Here is a 23696-nt window from a genome sequence, read left to right on the forward strand (position 1 = left end):
GTTTAGGGTTGTCAGTGCACCATTTCTGTCTAGACTGTAAAGAGGGGAGGTAGTTTCTGAGGAAATGGGCCCAGAAATGATCAGACAGGATTTGGCTGTGACGCCAGTGACGGCGACTGCGGAGCTCAGAGTCAGGATATGTCACCAGGGGGAGGGAGGCATCATGCCGCCCCATGAGCAGCAGGTTGGGGGTCACCGGGTCAGGGTCAGCAATGTCAGATGAGACGTAGCCTAGGGATTTTGAATTGAGGATGCCTTCAATTTCGATCATCACTGTACGCAATACCTCTTCAGGGACAGATTGGGCTCCTAGGGTGGTGTCTAGGGCAGTCTTAATTGAGCGAATCTCACGCTCCCATATTCCACCGAAGTGGGGTGCGTGCGGAGGATTGAACTTGAAGGCAATCATCTGTTTAGCCAGGATTGTCTGAAGGTCAGAGGTCAAGGATTGGTAGGCGGGCAGAGAACTGGACAGAAACCCAGGGTCAGGCGGCCGGCCAGGTCGATGGCCAAACAGGGGCAAAGTGTCTGGTGGCTGGCCAGGTAGGAGGCCAAACAGGGGCAGAGTGTCTGGTGGCCGGCCAGGTGGGAGGCCAAACAGGGGCAGAGTCTTTGACGGCCGGCCAGGTGGACGACCGGAATGGGGTAAACGGTCTGGCAGGTGACTGGGAGCCTTGTTGGGGGCGAGGAGACCCCGACGCGCCTCCTGAACCAGGGCCGGTAAGACGTCGTCAGGGGAAGAGGCCGGTGTTGCATTACGATAGGTGGCTGGGACTGCAGGGTCAGTGGCTGGTGTAGTTGTGGCGCCTGGACTGCCAGATTCACTGGGAGTGGCGGGGCCGGGAACAGGGACTGTAGCACCCGGGACAGGAGCAACCGGTATGGGGAATCCTGCGACACAGGAGACAGGGGCACAGGTGTCTGGGACAGGGGCAGGGACACGGGCACCGAGGACGCTTGGGACAGGGACAGGGGCGCCTGGGACACTTGGGACAGGGACACGGGCACTCTGGACAGCAGAGTCATCAGTAGCGACGTCATCAGTGGGTGCTGCTGGGCCTGCATCGGGAACGGATGCTGGAGGGTCTGGATCGGCTGCGGCGTCTGGGTCGGCAGCGGTGGCTGCGGGGTCTGGGCAGGCAGCGGTGGCTGCGAGGTCTGGGCAGGCATCGGTGGCTGCGGGGTCCGGGCCGGCAGCAGTGGCTGCAGGGTCTGGGCAGGCAGCGGTGGCTGCGGGGTCTGGGACGACATGAGACTGCAGCAACTGGGGCGTCTGGGACTTTAGGCACTGGAGTGCCTGGAACTGCAGCCATTGGGATGCCTGGGTCAGTGACAGCTGGGTCTGCAGGGTCATGGCACTAGGCAAGGCTGGATGAGGCAGTGTATGGGCTGAGTGCAGAGAGTTATGCGGGGCTGGGACTTGTCCTATGGTAGGGGACTGACTATGGGCAGGAAGATGTGATGTATGCCAGGACTGAACTAAGGGCTGGACAGGGGGAACCCGGCTTACAGGAGGAGGGGAAGGAAGCCGCTGCTGAAATGGGTGTGGTGAGAGCCTATAACTACTTGTGGTAGCCTGAGGTGGCGCTACAGTGTGAAGGGCCTGAGAGGATGCTGCTACCTGGGGGCCGTGGGTATCAAGGCAGGGGGATGGCAATGAACGAGAAGGCGAGGAGTGGGTACTACCTCTAATCATGCACTGCTGGAGTAGTCTGCCCCGATTCCTAACTTCTTGGTGGGGCGGACTGGACTCCATTGGTCATCAGAGCTCCAGCTCGAAGGACCATGAAAAGGAGTTTGAGGAGTTCAGGGTAGCTGGCTTGAGACCAATGGGGGTGTCGGTGAGAACACACTTGTCCAGTCAGGATTCACAGTTCAATTTGTTTATTGGAGTTTCCGTTGAGGATATGAGTAGGACTGTATGGATGTGTGTGTGTGTTAGGAAGGTGTGTGTGATAGGAAGGCGTGTGTGAGGTTTATGTTTCAGATAACGCACACAGGAGGAGCACATGCAGCAGCATTCAAGTTCTCTGTGTCTCTGAGTGAAAGGAAGGGGCTGTGAGCACAGGTGTAGCTTATAAGGTTGGTGGCAGGGTGGGATTGGAGCTGAGTGAAACAGAATGAGGAAATTAACAGGCTGGGAAAGCGGTGTGGCCGTGAGTCTGTGAGGGAAGCAGGGAAAGTGAAAATCTTCCAAACAATTAGGCTACCTGACGTATTACCCACAGGCTTATGTATAGACACCTGGGGTCCTAAAGCCGGTAGCTTGTTGTCAACACCACTGGTTCTGGGGCTGTGTAGCAGAGTCACGGGTGCTGTGTGAAAGCAACAGGTATGTCTGAGCAAAGGTTTCTTTAAGTTCTTCCGTCACTTATGACTAGCTTGCTAAGTGGCTATTTGTTTAACAATTGTATAGGAGGGCGAGCCGCTGTATGTTGATGTGCATGTGGGAGAATGACGCTGTGTTGTTGTGCGTAACAAGGTACGTTATTAAACGTATCCGTGGTAATAGACTTCTGTTTGTAGTATAATACAGGCAAGTCATGTAGTGTTTATTTATCCTTCACCAGTGTCTGCTGGGCACTGTTACCGTAGCAGTGAGGGGAGTTGTTCTCCCGAAGTCATCAGCTACAGTGTTCGTAGCCTTGTTGAAAAGGTATGTGCTATACCTGATCCATGTACTGTGTTGCGTACCAGCAGGCCATAGCGGCCATTTGTGCCATCGCCTTTTCTTTCTTTTTATGTGTGCTGCTTTTAAGGCTGTGTGATTAGCAAAGTTGATTAGTGTTGTGATTGCTATTTTGCACAGTGGTAAAGTACCAGTAACCATCTTATCACTGTTTGTTTTATATGCTTGCAGTGATAGACCCTCGCAGCTACACAGTGATGCTAGTTGCTGTTCTCTTTTTATGTGTGTTTGATGCATTAGTGCCGCTTATAGTTTGTTTACTTTATTGTGTTTGTTTTTTGTTCCTCTAGCCTATCGGCCTATGTAGCCTGTGTGTAGGTACCACCTATTTAATGTGAGCCGCAGGCTAGAGTGGATTTATTTGTATTTCTTTTTTTCTTTTTACTGTACTTCCAGTTCGTGTGTCTCCCTCCCCCCTCCACAGCTAATAGCCTCTGTGCTTATAAGGCCCATTAGTACCTGACCTTGGATAGCCGGTCTCTGTAGTTTTTCTCACTCTAGTAGCCTACAGAGATTGCAGTGTGCATGTAGTTTGAACTCTTAATTGCCATGTCACATATCACAGAGTGTCTTGGATATTGTAGTGCATTTTCCCTGAATTTAAACACGTGCTATTTAGTGTGCACAAGACCACGTGTGTTATAGAGACCTGGCCTGACATCAGTTCTCCTAGTGGCCCATTGCCGAGGTTCCCCAGTCCCCCTATTGTGTCTATGTATTTTTGTATTATTCCCTTATCTGGTGACCAACCAACGCTACTCGTGTGTACTATTTATTAATAAAGAGTATTTTTATACTTTCACAAAAACTGGCAATAGTGTAATTGAGTTCCCCTTGCTCTGACATAATTTAGCCCACAAGGGGTGGCGTAGTCGACTGTACCCGAGAGGTCGCTACATAAAGATTGTCTGCTGAGATCATACATCAACAATTAAATCACATCCCTCCCTTGCGTGTCTCTGAAGCAACTCATTGATTGGCTGTAATTGTTTATGGCTCTGTCCGAGCCACAGTGTTCCAAGTATGTGGTTTGGTGACAAACCTCACAGTAAGCGGTAAAGCTTTCAGTATGTCAGTCACCTTCCTCTGTATCGGGTGTGACGAAAGCGCGTGCTGGGTACTATGGATGTGATGGGTGTGACCAAAGGGGAGAATGGTACAACAGAAAGAAAAAACTGAATTTCCGTTACAATAAGCAAAAAGACTACTTGTGGAATGATATGAATCAGAAGCACAAAACCTGTTACCAATGGCAATTTTTTAGACGATACATGTGGCCCTTAGTGTGAATAACTAAAGTGTACCAGCAGCAGCTACTACATGTTTGGGATGGGATGGGAGGTTGCTAAACCAGGTGTTATACATGACTTGTAACCTACTGTGACACAGAGCTGAATACTCAAAGAAATTCAAACATAATCAGGTGCCTTTTAATTCACTGCCACTCTTAAATAGATATACCCACCATATTTTATGCTGAATGCTGTGAAACACTTTTGCCTCAGAAATGTCAAAACTATTTTACCACAAGTATCAGTTCTTTTAGAAAATGTTTACAGAAAGTGCATCCAAAATGTAAATTTTTCCTGTGTAGTAGTAATCTTTGAGGACATTAATGTCTTATAAAAAGACACTGACATTTAACACATAGTTTCCATTATCTGTATGTATGTGCATAATAACAAAAGTATTACTTCATGTGCTTTAAAAATTTATTGATGAGTCTGTGCCTTTCCCATTAGAAATTTCTTGGTATTTTTCTCTGGCCTGAGTAAGATTATGAAGCACTTTGGAGCAAATATGCAGAGGAGAAGGCCAAAACTTGATGCCAGGATTGCAAAGATCTCGACGGCGATGGCATACTTCCCTGGTGAGCTCACATAGGCAGGAACAAAAGCAATCCACACAGCACAGAAAATTAGCATGCTGAAGGTTATGAACTTGGCCTCATTGAAATTATCTGGAAGCTTTCTAGCAAAAAATGCCAACAGGAAACAGATTGCAGCCAGCACACCGATGTAGCCAAGTAATGTTGCAAATCCTGCCACCGATCCTACTGTACATTCTAGAATGATTTTATGTCCAATGTTCCGGTGAGGCAGAGGAGGTCTTAGGGATAGCCATGCAGCACATATAACCACCTGCACACAGGTGAAGAGAAGTACACTGCCTCTTTGTTGACCCGGCCCAAACCACTTCATCATAGAGTCTGAACCAGGTCTTGCTGACCGAAAGACAGCCAGAACCACTATAGTCTTGACCAGGATGCAGGAGATGCACAGGACGAAACTAATCCCAAACGCTGCCTGTTGAATGCGACATGACCAGTCTGTTGGCTGACCAATGAACAACAAAGAACACAGGAAGCACAGCTTGAGTGACATCAGGAGCATGAAGCTGAGCTCAGAGTTGTTGGCCTTCACAATGGGTGTATGTCTGTTGTACAGAAAGACAATAGCTACAGCCGCTGTCATCACAGCACCTGACACAGCAACAGTTGTGAGAGTGATGCCCATGGTGTCGTTGAAAGAGAGAAACTCCACAGTGAGAGGAACACACATGTTCTTCCGATTGTTGGACCAGAACTCCAGAGGGCAGCCCTCACAAGTCAGAGAATCTAAAAGACACAAACAAGACAATATACTACATTTAGAGTGCTATTACATTTATTTAATATATTCTTATCCATCCATGGCCCAATCTGACCTGTTTCATCCTCTAAAATAAGCAGATATAATTAGCGGATTTAATTAGTAGACAGTTGTGATTTGTGTTAATGATGCCACATATCTAAACTTTATATCCTCACCAGTTGTGTTGCTGATCTCTCCGTCTGCACAAGGAAGGCAGTCAAAGCAGCAGATTGGCTCCCCCTTTCGGTTTGCTTTTCGAGTCCCAGGAGGGCAGGACTCACTGCACACAGACCCTGGCACCTGCATATGCCAGAAGGGTGGAGTGTTATTATTGCAGTGTTATTTCAGTAAGTATGTATCACAATATGAATGTAGGTTCAGCCTTAAATGGAGTTACTTGTGATCCTGTGGCCCACCAGATGGCTGAATCTTCCAAATGTAGCTGGGATCCCTCCACACGTCCAATTGTGATGTACTTCAGCACACCGTTAGGTGCTTCCTGCCAGTTCACAAGGTCATACACTGCTGGGATGTCCCCACCATGGAAGAGGAAATTCTCCCCAAGCTGAGTGGTGAAGTTCACCTGACTCAGGTGTTGCAAAAGCTTGAAAGAGCACACGTTGACAGTAAATCTCATCTCGGTTCAAGTCAAGGTGAGTTTTGATTATGATAAATATGATATGATATTCTGTGTTCATAATTTCTTTCAAACTATCCAAACTAATTAATTGAGGCTGAAATATTCACCTTAGCTGGGCTGATATTGTAGTCAGAGGAACACTGTTGGCCTCTGTTCATGTCAGTGTTCTCTATTGGACTGCATGACAGCAGAGAGTGAAAAGCATGTGCAGCAGCATACACAGCTATATATGCATTATAGGTCACCCGCAGGTGAGTTGTATCTGTGAAAGTGTTTTGCACCCCTTCCAGGCTCTCTGTCCCACTGCAGGACGGTAAGGAGGAGGAGTCAGAGCTAGAGCCACTGTCAGGGTTACAACCAAACTCCTCCCTCCAAAGATCTCTCAGAAGGGCGTCTCTTGGGTGACGGGAGGGACGAAGCTGGCGTAAATGTGCCTCTAGGCCTGGGATGGGTGCACTCCTAATGGCCACTCCCAGCACCCCATTGCCGATATTTCTCAGGGCAGGGTTATTGAGCAGGTATGAGCTGGTGCTCCAGGCCTCACTGGCCAGGAACTGTCTACCAGTCACATTCCTGCGAGCAAGCTCCAGCAGCAGTGCCTCCACATCTGTGTACCAGGCAAACACCAGCACCACCCGTGCTGAAGACATCTGCACTGTAGTTGCTGCCCGATCCACGTCCTGGGCCAAGGTCTCACGGTTTAACGTCTCAAAAAAAGCCAGGCATATCCCTGTGCCCTGTGCCCTCTCTCTGAAGGCTTGCACTGCCAGTAGTCCATAGTCATTATTCACAACCACAGCTCCAACCCAGGTCCACCCATAATACTCAGCAAGGTCGGCCATGGTGCGTGCCTGATACACATCACTGGGAATTGTGCGGAAGACATTGGGGAACTCTCGTCTATTACTCAAACAGGCGCAACTGGCTTGATAGCTGATCTGCGGAAACAAAGCATCAGTTACACCTAGGAAAGTATTTTCCATCCATCAATAGTCTTTATGCTTCCTTTCTTGTGTAACTATTTTGTTGGACAAATCATTCCACACAATACAGAACATTCAGTTTAACTACCACATGTCACCCGTGGCTCATTTCATTACATGTAGAGAAAAAAAGCTTGATTTCAGCTGGCAGTCAGAACATCCATAATAGTTATCTTTATAGTTTGTAGTTCTACCATGATGAAACTCACCAGTGGCACCTGCAGAGGGCTCAGCGTCCTAGACAGCATGATAGTTTGAGTAGAAGATGCATCCCCTATAATCACACGCACAGGTCCAGTAGACTTACAGGAATGATTCCCTCCGCTGATCAAAGACATCGCTGCTCGTAAGGACCAGGGGTACCGAGTGCAGCTGTCTAAGATTTGGTAGCCAAGTCGCACTCCTGGGAGGAGGTAGGGATTTTTGTTTATCTCCTCAACAGCAAATACCATAGCATGGGCCCAGCGGTAAGGCCCTTGCTGAAAACTGACACGAGAAACAAGATTTAGTCATGGATCAAGATTATGAGGTAATATCATTAATTCATGATATTTATATAGACAAATTCATTTGCCTAAGCCTGATTTATTGCATTTTTTTACTTAATAAAGCAATTTCAGCCAAAGTCATTTTTCTGAATTTAGAAGTTTATTTTTCCATTTTTCCATGGAAAATGATAAACTATGACTATGAATGGTAATATTATATACATTTTAACTGGAATGGCCATTTTTGTCCACATATTGCCATGGTAAATGTCATAACAATAAGACATACAGTATAGTCTATAATTTACATAGATTAAAGAGACAGAAGTCACAAAATGCATTTGCAATAAGACAAGCAATATTTTAAAGAGTCCATGATTTGTCAGTATTCCCAGTTTAGTCAAATATGACTGAGATATGTCACAAATGACTACCAAAATAAATAAATACCAACAGATATAAACAGATCGACAATATAAAATAGAAACTAAAATTCAACCCAAGTCATGTGAAACAGAAAACAAACTTGTCCGTTACATGATCACAGAAAACAACAGTTTTAGGTTCTGAACATTTAACTGAATTGTTGAAATAAACATTTGGTTTGTTGGTTTGTACATTTTTTTTATATATATATATATTTTCATGAAAACATCAGAATAATCAGCTCAATCAAATCAATACTGGACATGACACACATTGGCCACAGCCTCTCATATTGTTTTTCAAGCATTATTGTAAAGAGAAGAAGGGATTAGTGACAGGTCATGGTAATATCCTCCAGCCTCATAAAGCATTGATTTTCATCAAGGTTAGGCACATTTCTTGTTGATGAAGTGAAGCATATATTTCATGAAAAAGAATAAAACATTTAGTTCCGATAATGCATTCATGGTAGTAGGTGAAAGTTGATAAATAATAACTTCCAAGTCAAAAAAACTAAAATACAATTACTATTATTTAAAATAACATACAAGTCAAAGTATTACAAGAAGTTCAGCAAATGTAATGCCTTACATTCAATTCACCATGGCATTAATTTAATGCTTATTCCAGAGTAATCAGTTACAATTGGATTATAAAAAAACAGGACAATCACATACATTACATTGAAATTGAAAATAAATACACAGAATATGTAATATAATACAGAGTGGTTCGTATATGTATGTACAATAAACCAAGATGAGCAGAGGGTATTATGTATATCATAGGTGAAATGTTCTTATAATACTCCTCGCACTTCATATCACTCTTCACTTTTTGGATACTTACCTAAAGCAGGGCTTTTGCCCAGGGTTCCTGGTAAAGCTCAGGTCTGGAGTAGGTGGTTGGTTATGCACCACAAAGAGCCCTCCAATGACCACATCTCCATCCTGAGAGATGCCACGGTCATCAACCCCCTCAGATTGGTCCCAGCGTGAACAGCTCTGCTGCTGCTCTGCCATCTCAGCCACCACTGCTTCTCCAGGCAGCCAGAGCAGAAGCAGCAGTGTGGCAGAAGCCTGCAGCAAAAGGGCTGATGAGGAGCTGGGCATGGGTGAAGCTCTTCTGACCTGACTAAGTGCCAGCCTCCCCTTCTGTGTGTGTGAGTGCTGTTAGTATGGGTATTTGTTCAGACCACACGGTCCTGAGAGGACGTGAGAAAAACAAAAATTACAGAGCAGAGAGTTGTTTCCAATTACTCTTCCCAGAAGGCAAGCAGTTAGGGATAATTGTCCAACATTTAGCAATGAGTGTGCGGTTCACTGCTGCTCCCACTGGGCTGCTAATCTGAGAGAGGTTGGGTGAAGGTTTACAGTCGTCATTAAGTCATATGGCTGTGTTGTTTTGGACCACTAAAACGTTCAACAAGGAGCATGACAAAGACAGCAAGAGAAATACATTTTATAATTCTGTATTCTTGCACCCATACCCCTAAATCACAGAATCCACAGCGTTTGGTGGGGCAAAAGTGGTACTGGATTTGATAGTCCAGTCAAATGCTCGAACATCACTAACCTCAACTCATTCTTGAGAGCTATCAGACAGGTTAACTGGAAAAAGTTCGCCATAGTGTTTTGAAGGGTGGAATGCTACCTATGTAAGCCCTTACTGTTTATGCTGTGTATTTTACTGAAGATGCTAAAAGTAAATTGTGTGACCTTTGAGAAAACTAAAGTAATTGCTCCAAAATGAATTGAGGTTTCCAGACATGTGACCTGGAAATATAATAATGGCTATCAAATTTAGCACACAGCTTTAAAAGTACATGTACATGGTGCCCCGACCACCACACGACCAGGGGCAGACCAGTCCCACTGGTGCTGGATGACAAGGATGGTGAGCCAGGGTGTAATTGAAATGCTCCACCAGTCCATCACTTTGTGGGTGAAGGGGGGGTTACTGACAGACCTCACCCAACACTGAGGCCTCAAAGTTCTGTCTTTGATCACTGTGCAGCTCACCTGGTGCCTCAAACTGGTACTGGAACTGTAAGTGGCACTCTGATCTGGGATGGCAAATGTTGTGGGCCACTTGGTGATGTAATCTATGGCCATGAGGATCTAGCGGTTCCCTGCATCCGTGACCAGAAATAGTCCCAGATTGTCCACCTGCACCTGCTCCATGGGGACCCCCACCTAGTAATGTTACGAGGGAACATGTGATCGACAGCTTGATCCCCTCTGGGCATCACAGACATAGCAGCAGTGAACATGGAGATCAGCACCCTGTCTGCACCCTGCCCAGTAGAACTGTCCAAGCCTATGGAGGGTTTTGCCCCCAAAGTCACCCGCTCCCACCGAGTCCTGGACCATCTGCAGATCTGGGGTGAAAGCACTTATCGCTCCAGTAATTACAGCAAGTAAGTCCCAACCCCAACATTACTGGCATTGGTATCCACAATAAAGGGCCACTGGGCATCAGGGTATGTCGGAGCAGACGACTCGGCAGCAAGCAGCAGCTCAGGAGTGATCCCACAGAAGCTTGTCAATTGTGACAATGTTGGCACGGTCCTTCACAAAAACATCAATACTACGAAGTCAGCCTCAGGAAGCTGCGAAGTTCAGAGATATCATTGCAAGTTTGATTTGTTTTTGTTTGACAGTGGACACCTCGCTCAGTTTGGTGGCCATACCATTTTCACCCACCACATGATCCAGGGGTGGCAGATGGCAGTGAGGACCTCAGGAAGATTCTCCAGGTCACCTAGGAAGACCACACAGTGAATATGAGGGATATTGGCAAGCAATCTCTTCATGAGTTAAAACAGCATGACCCTGAACTACCAAAGTTCTTGTCCAATGGTGAATGCCGTTTGGGGATTTGCTTCTGCCACATACTTCTGCTACATACTTCTGCCATATCCACGTAACTTTGGTGGATATGGCGCGAGACCTCTTGTGAGAACTACATAATGCTTTATGGCACCACCTCACGCCACAACAACTAGACCTATCTGCTAGCTATAAGAGGAAGCTAGCGCAGTATTCTCTGTATGGACATAATAGCAGAGGCGAAGAAGAAACTGAGGAAGCTACCTATCTCAATTTTTCCTTAAAAATGTGACAATCACTGTTGAGTGTTGCACCACTCTGGAGTACGAGAGAGAAATAAATGCCCTGTGTATGTGTAGAGGAGGTCCATTAATGTTTGGCTTCCATGGCAACATACAGTAAATGGCCAGTGTACAGGTTAGGAAATCCAAACTGGTGTTGTCTTAACACCAATCAGATTAGAAATACAGACAAAGTATTAAACTGAATGCCGTCCTATGTGGTTAGTCAGTGAACTGCCACTGTGAATGTGCATCAATACAATACATGTTACCTTAGCTACATTCCTTGTTGCATATACAGTACATATGATCAAGATTCCTTGTGAATAATTATAGTAAATATAATAGAGGATAAAAGCTGAGAACATTTGTGCAAAACAGTAGGATTAGGTTCCCTTAGGAGTTTTATGGTAGGGTTGGTAGTGGAAGGTAGTGGATTAACCTTTTTAAACTTTATTTTATTGTGAGTAAAGGTATCTGTGAAACTGAAAATCATTCATGACAGGACCACTGCAAGTTTGTGTTCCACCCTACGTCCTACTGCCTTCTACCCGCCCCGACTTCTAAAGTCATGTGGGGGCATCCCAACACTGCTGCTGACACTACTGCTGTGGGATTTGCACACACCAACCCATGGCTCAATTTAGGGTGACCGTTCTAAATGTTCATGTAGGCCAAGATAATTCAAGTTATTCTACAGTAGTTTATTCATCAATAGACACAGTCAAATAGAGAGCGCTCTTTCAAACTCATTGGCTAAGATATGACTTAGCTTATTGTAGGCTACACCTTCATTTGGTTAATATGCATCTAGTTATAAAATGTAGACATTAACTTATAGTTAAAGGCTGGGTAGGCAGTTTATTTCAGAAGCAATCTTTTCTCTTTACATCCCGATAGCAATGAATACATTAAATGCTCTGACAACAAAAAGAAAACAATCTGTCATCTGTGGCAGCTGCAGGGCTGTAAAAGCCTATCCAATCATTTCATTCGTCCCTTATGCAAATTATTGGCTGTCTCATACTCATTGCGCATGACCGGAATCTTCCAAAAGGCAGGGCAGACATATTGCTATAAAAGCTAACAAGCTAGTTGCACAAGAATGTCAGGGAAAATGCAGCCAACATTTGCAGCCTATACCTACAAGTTTGTACTGCTAAACAAAGCAAGAAGAGAAAGACAGATATTTGACTGTCCTCTCCACAGAAATCAGGAAGGACGATCCACGACAGGGATAGGAAGTTGGATACAGTTAGCGATGACAATGATTCACTGTGATCTCTCTCATGGAGTCCGGCACCAGAAGTAGGCTAGTCAGGCAGTGCACGCTCCTGTGTTGGAGAAGTGGCTTTGGTCGTATGAGTGAATCTACATAAACACAACTCAGACGTTACGAACTGCAGGCTTATAATAAAAATCATTAACCTGATTCAGATTAGGCAAGGACTCTCCGACATCAGATAGTCCATCAGCCTTCAGATCGGGTCAATTATTATAGCCTAAAATTTGTATCAGTTATTACGATTGGCATCTTATGAATTCATAAGCTTTTGAGAAGCAACGTTATTGTACGTTTTGCTATGATTTCAGTATGAGATTTTATTGGTCAAGTGAATTATTATTTAGGAGTACCTCGACCCATTAGTGCCTTCTTGGTGTTCCTTTCTGGATGCAAGAGAATTATGTAGCATTTTGGGGCAAATATGGCTATGAGCAGGCCAAAGCTTGAAGCCAGGATGGCAAAGATTTCAACTACGTCTGCATACTTACCAGGGGAGCTAATATAGGCAGGAACGAAAGCAATCCACACAGCACAGAATATGAGCATGCTGAAGGTAATGTACTTAGCCTCATTAAAAGTGTCTGGGAGGTTTCTTGCTAAGAAAGCTAACAGAAAGCTAATGGCTGCCAGAAGGCCTATGTAGCCCAACAATGTCGCAAACCCTGCCACTGAGCCAACTGCACATTCAAACACAATCTTGGAACTCTGGTAGTGAGTGTTTTTGTAAGGTGTAGGAGAAGCAGTGGAGAGCCAAATAACACAGATGACCACTTGGAGAGCAGTTAGGATGAGGACAGTGCCTCTTTGTTGGGCTGCTCCAAACCACTTCAAGGCGCCTTTACCTTTAGGTCTTGAGGCCTTAAAAACTGCAATCACCACCATTGTCTTAACCAGAATGCTAGAGACACAGAGTACGAAGCTGATACCAAATGCTGCATGGCGGAGTTGACAGGTCCACATCCTGGGCTGACCAATGAACAGCAGTGCACACAGGAAACAGAGTTTTAGTGAAAGCAGAATCAGGAAGCTCAGTTCGGAGTTGTTGGCTCGCACTACAGGAGTATGACGGTGGTAAACAAATATGGCAATGACCATAGCAGAGGCACATGCACCAAACAAAGACACTGATGTCAATATGATGCCTAAGGCCTCTTCGTAGGAGAGGAACTCAATCTCCTTAGGCACACAGTGATCTCTCTCTAAGCTTGACCAGAATTCCACTGGGCACTTAATACATTCAATGGCATCTGATGAGATAAAACATGGAGAGCAGAAAGATATTCAATAAAGAGAGGAAAAAAAAGGGAATAATTATCACTTCTAAGACCATTTAAGACTTTTTTGCATTTAGGTAATGTTAAGAACAAAGAGTACATGACACTTTACAAAATGGGACACTTCCAACAGGTAATGAACATAGCGTTCTGCATGAAAAGGCCTTCAATATTCCCTTTAAACTAAATTACACTGGACATCCTTTTGGTTACATCAGTTTATTTACCTGTCGTGTTACTGATCTCTCCATTTGCACAAGGAAGGCAATCAAAGCAGCAGACAGGCAGTCCTTTCTTTCTGGCTTTTCTTGTTCCAGGAGGACAGGACTCACTACACACTGACCTTGGAAGCTGTGCATAAAAGGTGCAGTAAATTCCTCTTGAACTGTAGTGAAGTGTGTTGCATGTATGGTACTTAATTCCTTCACAAATCTAGTGTTTTCAAATTTTTAAATTAACAATGTACCACAAAGTGTACTCTTAAATCTTATTTCAGGAGATATTCATGACTTGAGAATTACAATGTGAAATCACTTTGTTTAATTCAGAGTTCCAGGAGAGTTTGTCTTCTTCCAAATAGAAGACCTGCCCAGTTGGTTGTGATTCATCAACAACACCCACTGTTTGAGCCTTCATTGTACCATCTGGCATTTTGTGCCAGTTGAATATATCGTAGATTGCCAAGGCTTCACCAGTTTCATCAAAAGACACCTGATCCCCAAAGCCTGTGGTAAACTTCACCGTCTGTAGGTAGTGAATTAACTATAGCCAAGAAAGACAGAGAACACAGATAAATTAAGAGACAACACTTTCGTGCCAGGTCCTGACACCTAATATATCCTCCAATAAAGGTGCTTCATATTGGGTTGGCATAATTTTAGCAATATGAATTGTGAAATAAAATCTTAGGCTAGCAATATGAGAAGAGCTGGATAAAGTCACACCACAACAACATAATGTGGTGGTATCACAGAAGGTCATTTATAAGAGAAAGTATATGTATGGCACCTATATAGCAATAGTTTGGTAACACCGAAACGAGACTGTCCATATTGGAGATCAGAATGTATTTCACACAAAGCCTTTGCAGTGCAAAACACAGAAGAACTCAGTGTTATAGTTTATCAGCTAAGACACCCTTCCACTCCATTGTAGTCAAAGTAATAGGTTCCATAGGTAAGCAAGTCATTTTTCCCAGCTACTGGAGACTGGGTAGAGTTTTAGAATGAATGGTTCTTAGGTTTTTATGGGCAAAATATTGTGTCTTTAATTCATGTTGTATTTTGTCTTTAATTCATGGCCTTCTTAATGAGCAGTCTGATTCAGTGTTTCTTTTCTGTGGATTTATATATCTTGTTCAAAATATTTCCTATCAATAGACCTTTTTCATTTTATATGTTAATTAAATAAAAAGTGTTGGGTGTAAAACTAAAATTGTGAAAAATTGTCATGTACTGACTGATATGAATTTTTAAAATCACTTTTGGGCATAATGCCCAGCCTGAGCTTCATATGTGCTTGTGTCCAAACAGCTGTGTACCTGCCAGGGTTGCATACCATAGAGACTGGCACAGCTATTTCCTTGAAAGGGCCCTTGCCCTGGGACACAGCTCATCAGGTTGTGGAGGGAATGTGCCAGGGCATAGACTGCTTTATAGGCATTGTAGGAGGGTCTGAGGTCCGACACATCGCTGTATGCCGAGTCAGCTTTGCTCAGGTCCTCCTGTCCTGTACAGATTCTTCCCTCAGCCACTGCCAAGGCCTCTTCTGGCTCAAACCTGCAGCTGAACAGCTCCTGCCAGACCTTTCTTACCAAACTGTTAGAGCTGTTGTCGGGGCGGACACTCAATAGAAACTCTTTCAGCCCTTCAATCTCTCCTCGCCGGATGCCAATGCCCAGTGTGCCTCTGAGGAAGGGCAGCAGGCGCGGGATAAGAAAGAGAGTAGAGGTGGACCAGGCCTCACTGGCAATCCACTGTCTTGTTACATTCTGACGAACTACCTCATCCATGAGGGGCAGTAGGTATGATCCCGCTGAAATGACCACAATCACTCGTGAGGTGGAAGTCTGAATCACCTGCATGATCTTTCTGATCTCCACAATATCATTGTCTTTGGGCAGTATTTCTGAGAATGCTACACAGCCACCAAATGCAGTGATATCTTCATGGAAAGACTGAGCAGCATATCGGCCATAGTCATCATCACTATAGATGAGACCCACCCATGTCCATCTGAAGTGCTGCAATATCTGAATCATAGCTCTCACTTGGAAGGCGTCACTGGGAATAGTCCTGAAAAAGGAGGGGTAGCGCCGTCTGTCACTTAAGCAGGAACAAGTAGCAAAATAGCTCACCTGCATGAAAGAGAATTTTTTTTATTGTCATTGAGTAAATTACACAAGCGGAAAATAGAACTAATTTGAGGATACAGGTCAGTTGTCTCTTTTTTTTTAATATTTTACAAAATGTAATTTTCTAAAGGTAATATCCTTATGTTACAACGGTTGTGAAAAAATACACCCATTAAGGCTGGCTGATTTGAAAGGGATACACATTTAAATGGCACTATCCACTCAATCCATTGACACCATTCACTCATCCACACCATCTAAATGCAATAATTCATCCATAAGTTTAGTTTAGTTAAGTGCAACAGAATTATATGACAAAATGCAGGATCAGGCAAGAAGTAGGAGAGAAGCAGGATCATGAACTAGCCACCATTCACCTGTACTGCCTGTAGTAGTATAAATATAAACAACAACAGTACAGTACAGAGTCCTAAAGAGAAAAGACTGACAGAAAAGAATGGTTAGATTTCTGTGTATAATTAGAAAAAGGATATACCATGAATACATTAACAATTTTACTGATGCATTCACAAGGTAAATGTATGCCATCTGAAAGCTGCCTCTATTTTAAAATTATGACCGTGAGTAGCCTTATCTGTCGTGGTTGGAATATATAGAAACAGCAGGTGTAATAGAGACTTTTGTGAAAATGAACACAACCAAAATCTTCTTCTCAAAATCTAGGAAGGCTATTAATTTTACATTCCAACATGTCCATGTTTAACACTGACAAGCCACAACATCTATTATATATCTAATATATACTTTTTGTTAGCCTTGGATAAATTCCTTTAAAGCAGTTTTTCACAACTGGAACATTGAACATGCAATCCAGCCCCCCCAAATGACAATCTCCTTTTTAATGCATATTGGATTACACCAGCTCGTACCATTGGGACACGATACAGACCCGCCACACTAGAAATGGCGATAGAGTGAGTTGATATGGAATCCCCCACGATTCCCAACACAGGTGGCAACCCGCTGCAGCCAGATGAGGAGAGAGTTTTTTGTGCTCCACTAATGAGAGCTGTTGCAGCGCGGAATGCCACTCCGAGTTTTACACAATTGTCATAAATGCTGTATCCTAGAGAGAGGTCGGGAAGCAGATTGGGATTTTGGTTTATCTCATTTATGGCAAAGGCCATTGTCTGTGCTATCTTAAAACCATCTAGGTCAAACCTGGCAGATAGAAAGGAAAAATACAGCATTCATCAATTACATTATCAAATATTATCCTATGATAAGGCTAATAATATTCATTATAGACTACTGATAATTTAAAAGTGGCACTGTCAGTTGTAATTGCAGATATCACAGTAGAAGCGGCAGAGTCAACTTTACACTGATTACATTGTTAATTTGATGTTTGCACTTGATGAGTGTAAAGACTTGAAAGAAGCTCTGTCCTGTCATATCATTGGATTTAGAGAGCCAGGCCAGGCTACCCAGCCGTTGACTCACCCATGGCACCAGGGATCCGCTGGTTTAGTGCTGAAAGACAGCTCTGGAAACTCAGTGAATAAATGGACGTCAAACAGTCCCCCTATGATCACATCTCCATCCTGATGCATCCCAGTCAGATTGAACTGCTCCCGCAGCTGGCAGAGGTCAGGAGTATCAGAGCTGGAGTTGAGGATGGGAGAGAGCAGTGTGGCCGCTGACACTGTCCAGGCCAGCAGAAGGAGAATTGGAGAGACCCACATGTCTGCTCTCTGTCTGCCTCCCTCTCTTTGCTCTCAATTGTTTTATGGAGAGGGTTGTGCCTTTTCAGTGTGTCATCTGATATTAAATTAATCAAATTGGGCAGGTTGGCCATTTGCTTGAGAGGGGAGGGTTCATTTTCATAGTTCATTTTTGGGGAGTTTAGAAAGGTTGAACAAAGCTAGAGTAGGTCTACTGTATTTGTACTGTATTTTGTAACATATTTTGTAAAATCACACAATCACAAATCACACAGGCATCACTCAAAAAGGGAGAGGGTAAAGGTTTATATTTGTAGATATTAGTTAATAAAGTACATAGTAGTTATCTTTTATACACACAAGGGTGTACAGAGAATCATTGGCCAGAGGTGCGCTCTTCCATAACATCCTGACGGTGGCAGTCAAACACTGATTTCTTTCTCGATCACTGGGATGCAAGGAGGAAGCATCTAAGCCTATTGGACAACAATGTCAATGACTTAGGACAGGGGTTCTCAACCTTTTCTACTTTAAGATAGCATGCACTCAAAACAAGTGATGAAACATTGAAACATAGAAACAAGACCACTCAGGCCTAAATAAAATAGGTGTTGCTTCAGACATGCAAACAAATAGGTTCAAATAATGTTCAAATAAATAGGTTCAAATAGGTCCAAATAATGATTCAAATAATTCAAATAATGATTTAAATCTGTTACTGCAATCTATTATCAACATAAATAGCACCAAGTCTTCCTGGGCAGTGGTTCGAGTTGGTAGCTCTCCACAGAAAAGCATGTCCTCTTCGAATCGAATACCGCACCAACAATAACGCACAAAAACCAGCAGTAATGCAGCGTAACTGACGTCCGTCGACTTATCTAACTGTATTGAAAAGAACGGGCTATCTTTCATCCTTTCCAGGACCTGGTTCTGTATGTTGGAGGCCATCTCCGAAAGCACCATCTTGTCAAGCGTGTCTAACTTCAGTGCTTATCATTCTCTCCACAATTTTTTCGTATATGTAACAACTTGGTGAGATTGATGCTGCCTGTTAGGAAGATTTTTTTCAACATTTTTGACAGACAGCAATGATATCAAGTGTGGGATATTGTCAGGTTCCTGCGGAGCTCCGCTCCGGCCACGCCCCCTTCAGCTCACTAACCGAGCATTCACACGCTTCCGTTGGAATGCGTTGCGCCAACGGATGGCGGAGGAGGAGTCTGGTGCATGGGGTTCTGTTGATACCAGAGACGTTATAGTGAGATTGACAGGTCAACAAACCAATCACGCCACTAGCAAGCTGCTTACCTTGTAAGCAGTAGCATGCTTACATTAGGTAGGGTGCTCACACACCTCGCAAATCCTATCAGACGTCTATTTCTCGGTAACTTTAAAAAAATCTAAGCAAAAAAAAGTCAAACAAACAACTTTTGGGTACAAATACGACCATCTACGGAGTTTGGTCACCATCTTTTTTTTTTTTGAGCTTGCCGCTTTCTAGATGTGAGCATATACGGGATCTGATTGGCTAGCGCCTGTGCTGTCAGTTATGCATGAAAGGCAATTTGATTGGCTGACGCATGCATTGCCTCACGAAAAGTTGAACATTCTTCAACTCTTGCTGCAAGCAAAGCATGAAACGCAACGCACGGGAACCCAACGGAGCCATAATTCAGTTCGGCAAAGGATGACGTTACCCCATTCAAAGTGAATGGAGATCCGTCAACCCTGACGGATCAACGCATTCCAACGGAAGCGTGTGAATGCTCTGTCACTCTCCCAGCTGCACGCTCATCAGTTGCGTTCAGATCCCCAATCACCCAAGCACATACACCTGCACCGCGTTTGCACTCACCTGGTTCCTAATCACTCACACCTGTATCCTCACTCACCTGCACCGCGTTTACACTCACCTGGTTCCTAATCACCCACACCTGTCACAGCCCCTACATATACCTCACTCTCCCTTCACGCGGTGTCTGGTATTGCACTTCAACGGATAAACAACCTTAGATTTTCCGCGGCCTGACTTTCATGTGGATTACCTTCGCTCCCGTCATAGTTTGTACCAGTTCCGTTTATCGCCTTAGTTCCAGTTTCGCGTATTGTATTAGTTCTTGTTTAGTTAGTACCTTGCCGAGTGTGACTTGTGTTTTGTTTGCCGCAGCGGCGTTTTCCTCAGTTCCATCAGTCCCAGCAGTGCTACGCAGTGGCGTAGCGGGTGTTTTGGCCGCCCTGTGCGGTAGCCAAATTCGCCGCCCCCCTTCAAGGAGGATTTCCTACTGGTGCGAATTTTTGATATTGTTGTCAATATGTCTTTGAAGTTCCGCGAGTCTTTGTCCTAGCGTCATAAAAAGGACATCCTTAGAAACCTTGAATCTTCTTCTGTGTACAGATATATGGGCCATTCTACCGAATTGGTGCAAAGTCAGGTTGGAAATATTTTGAAAATTTGTATGTTTTATTCCCAAAACGTTGTCCGTATATATATTGTACCATATCTAAAGTATACATATCTAGTAAATTAACCGTCAATTTTCATATTGTATTTTCAGAATGTGTTGGAATGTTTTTCCTCTCCCAAAAATTGTCACTACCGAAACATAGTAATAAACTATAGGAAAAACGTATTATTATTATTAACCTGTTCAGATTGTGTTTCCTTCCCTTCTCTGAAGAGTATTTTTACAAATATTTCTTGAAGGTTTTCACAATGAAATCAATTAAAATAAATTTTTTACCAAATTTCAAAGTTCAATTTATACAATTCATCAAAATCTAAGTGCAATATTTCTTTGTAAAATGCAAAATACTGATCATATTGATTCCAGAGTTGATGATTGATGAAATTGAACATACATTAAACCAATCAGTATCATAACATTTTAGTTGATAACTCGATATACTTTATTTTTTACAAAACATCCAGTGTTTCGGTAGTGACTGCACTGTTTCGGTAGTGATCACAGTATTTTGTTTGCAAGGTTGTATCATATTTCCTCAACCTTATTGCTTAATCTTAACTCATACCATAATTTAGGTTGGGAATATTAAAAACACAAATGTTTTGTGCTTTTGCTGTCTTTTCCTCCATATTTTTCTGACCTTCTTTTGCTCCCTGTTGGATAAATCACTGATACATTTCAACTTTCCTTCTTCCTTTCGTTTTTTATTTCTTTCTGTAGGAGCCGCATTTAAGTTTTTTGTATTTGGAATGATTTATTGATTTTTTCCCCTTTTTGTGGAATTGCGAGTGTGCGCCCTCTATAGGTGGTGACGGTGCCACCCTTGAAATGGCTGCCAGACACGCATGACGGGGAGAAGGCGGGCGCAATTACCGTCATTGACCTCAGTGCTGAGGCCGTGAACCATGCTGTCTCCGTTTGGGCCTGTTCAGCTTGTTGCAGCGTTTAGTTATTTGGACTTTAAAACTGCAATTGCATCCTTATTTTTTGTGACAATTTTTATACAATAAAACCGGCAACATTGGATGGTCAAACTCCCTTTGTATTGGATTATTGGACAGAACTGCGAGTCTTGACATTGCTTCTCCTGCTTTCTCCATGGTGGTAAAATCAATTAGGACGTAGGAATAGGATCTAGGGGTTTAAAGGAAAAAACTCAACTGTTTTTGCCACTACACTTTCTCTTTCCTTCCTTAAATATTCTTGGTGTTTCACTGGGTCATCCCTCACTCTTTGTCGGTATTCTCTCAGCCTCTCTGCTCCACTTTTTCCTTTTGGCATTTTGGTGTCTTATGATTCTTTCTCTCCTGAACAATTTCAGATAGAAATCAGCATTATCTACATCTTTACCATTTAGTCCACATAACACATTTATTTCATGATGGGATTGAACTACTTACCATTCCATTTTGTCACTACCAAAACGATCATGTCACTACCGAAACTTTACCATACGTTTTGGTAGTGATTGTTTCGGTAGTGACTGTTTCGGTAGTGACAATTCTAGCTAAATTTGAGCATAAATAATTCTAGCAAGCACATGGCTAGCAAACAAATCTTTGAAGAGGTGTACACACAAACAAACATAATACTTTGCATAAAACCCCAAAAAGTTTACTTAATTGAAGAAAAAAAGGTGTTCGGTAGTGACAATTCTTAAGGTTACACACTGATTTTCAGACTTTGGAACACATTTATATCAAAAGTATGGGATCTAGCTACTTACCATTCAGCGATGAGGGACAGATATGCAGTATCACTGCCTGGTTATAAATGCAGGGGTGTGGCTAAAAAACAGGCTCAGCCAATGGACTAAAACTCCTGTGTTTCGGTAGTGACATGAAAACTATGGACATGATTTTTTGAGTATAGTTTATTTAAAAAAAAATTAAACCCACAATAAATCTAAATCTTCCCAGTTCTGTTTAAACTTAATCGTAAAGATCTTTGAAATTACATCATTGAAAAAAATCTAAAAAGTGTTATTTACAGACATTGAAATTTAGATGCCAGGGTTAGGGACAGCTACTTACCAATAGAAAGTACCCTATAAATGATGATTTTGTATATATTTAGCTTATCCCTATCTCAATTAATGTCTTGGGTTTAAATAGACCATAACATATTCTTAGTAAATATCTGTCTGAATACTTAATTGTTTTGTAAATAGTTTTTATTGTTGTGGGACCACACTTTGCACCAATTCGGTAGAATGGCCCATATACAGTTCGAAAAATAATAATAATTAGCACTTTGTAAGGAGAATAGAACTAAAATCTTGCCCATTTCATTTTCTGAGTGACAAAACAGCTGCTAACGACCCACCTGTTAGCAAATGAGGGCTATTCATTTGTTAAAGGCATGGTAAAGAAGACGGCGAGGACAAACGTATCCACTTTGAGCTGGTTGCTATGGTTACCTAGTTATGCTAGCTAACTAGCTAGCTAAGGAAACTTGTAATAACCTTAAACGGTTTAAATGGAAGAGTTCCATTTACATAAAATGATAGCTAGTTATCTAGCTGATGTTATAGTCTCCTCGATTTAACTGATCAAATTATAATAGGAAAGGGTCGAAACCCTCATGGTGCCTGTGCAACTTTGTATGAAGGAGTTCATATTCATGAGTTCATATTGACACATATTAACACGAAGAGTTCAGCCAGCGCATGTATTACCTTACCTATTTGTGTGTAAAGAATGCTGATATGAAATATGAAAACAACCAGTAGAAACATCTATGTGTATAATGTTCTTCAAAAACTTAGGATACCCTACTTGAAAATGTTGCAGAATGCAGTCCAATAGTAAAATTTGGCACTAAACACAGAGACGTTCCACCAAGACGTTCACACGCGCAGGTCACGGGAGATTGTTTACAAGCTGTCAAACTAATATGTTGCAAAGTGGATGCTAGGGAGACCGCGCCACTACAAAACAGCACCATATTCTAAATTCGGCCATTTGGGAAAACTACTATTATCAAAACAACAAAAAAAACACAAGAAAGTAATACAATTATAGTATTGACCGCCCCCATTCAATTGGCCGCCCTGTGCGGTCCGCACACCCCGCACACCCCACGCTACGCCACTGGTGCTACGAGCCTGCGCCCCTCTGTGGGTTGTGACTGTGTTCTCGAGGATTAACCCCTCAGCATCTCCGTGTCTGCATCAGCATCTCCGTGTCTGCAACCTGTTGTCTGTCCTGTGTGTTCCTGGCTGTCACTGTCTGCAATAAACTCTGTTCCAAGTATTCCTATCTCGGAGTCTGTTCGTTCCATGACAGAATACCAGACCAAAAGAGACGGATGGATTCAGCCAGCTCTGCCGACGCATCCGTCCCACGGGTTGGCGCGGCGATACGACTACCACCGTTCTCCGGATCCACCTCAGCCACAGCCCCCTTTCCCTTCTCCTTTTCCGATGCCCGTGAGGACTGCTGGACATTTCTCCTCGATTGTGCCATCGCCCTGTCGAGGATGAAGCATCAGTACCCCACCGAGCGATCACGAGTGATCTACGTCGTCCTCCGCGTCCAGGGACAGGCGCTACTATGGGCAGCAGCTGTGTGGGAGGGCCCAGAGACTGAGGCACTCGACACGTTCATGCCGCATCTAATGGCGAAGTTTGGTCGTCCTGCAAGGGACCCAGCGATCCAG

General features: G+C 43.4%; 2 protein-coding genes across 2 annotated transcripts; both read right to left on the minus strand.

Annotated features, from left to right (window-relative positions):
* Nucleotides 1-4401: 4401 nt before the first annotated feature.
* Nucleotides 4402-9973, minus strand: LOC105904801 (extracellular calcium-sensing receptor-like). The gene is made up of 8 exons (XM_012832736.2): nucleotides 9881-9973; nucleotides 9055-9063; nucleotides 8709-8938; nucleotides 7155-7431; nucleotides 6070-6900; nucleotides 5720-5926; nucleotides 5499-5622; nucleotides 4402-5306 (listed from the first exon to the last, which is right to left on the minus strand). Exons 1-8 carry the CDS (start codon nucleotides 9971-9973, stop codon nucleotides 4402-4404), a joined length of 2676 nt encoding a protein of 891 aa, XP_012688190.2.
* A 2619-nt stretch (nucleotides 9974-12592) lies between these two features.
* Nucleotides 12593-17948, minus strand: LOC105904800 (extracellular calcium-sensing receptor-like). Its single transcript, XM_031573733.1, has 7 exons — nucleotides 17939-17948; nucleotides 17348-17543; nucleotides 16774-17065; nucleotides 15071-15886; nucleotides 14065-14292; nucleotides 13758-13881; nucleotides 12593-13503 (listed from the first exon to the last, which is right to left on the minus strand). The coding sequence occupies exons 1-7, from the start codon at nucleotides 17946-17948 to the stop codon at nucleotides 12593-12595; spliced, it is 2577 nt and encodes an 858-aa protein (XP_031429593.1).
* Between the last annotated feature and the right edge of the window lie 5748 nt (nucleotides 17949-23696).

Source organism: Clupea harengus, chromosome 9, assembly GCF_900700415.2.
Source record: "Clupea harengus chromosome 9, Ch_v2.0.2, whole genome shotgun sequence".
NCBI classification, from domain to species: domain Eukaryota; kingdom Metazoa; phylum Chordata; class Actinopteri; order Clupeiformes; family Clupeidae; genus Clupea; species Clupea harengus.

Coding starts and splice junctions, on each gene's coding strand:
- LOC105904801 (XM_012832736.2), bottom strand. CDS start 9,973: ATGGCCATAGATTACATCACCAAGTGGCCCACAACATTTGCCATCCCA. Junction 6,901..7,154: donor GCCCTCTGCAGGTGCCACTG/GTGAGTTTCATC, acceptor TTGTTTCCGCAG/ATCAGCTATCAAGCCAGTTG. Junction 5,307..5,498: donor AGAGATCAGCAACACAACTG/GTGAGGATATAA, acceptor TGTGTCTTTTAG/ATTCTCTGACTTGTGAGGGC.
- LOC105904800 (XM_031573733.1), bottom strand. Junction 17,066..17,347: donor GCGGATCCCTGGTGCCATGG/GTGAGTCAACGG, acceptor TCTATCTGCCAG/GTTTGACCTAGATGGTTTTA. Junction 13,504..13,757: donor AGAGATCAGTAACACGACAG/GTAAATAAACTG, acceptor TTATCTCATCAG/ATGCCATTGAATGTATTAAG.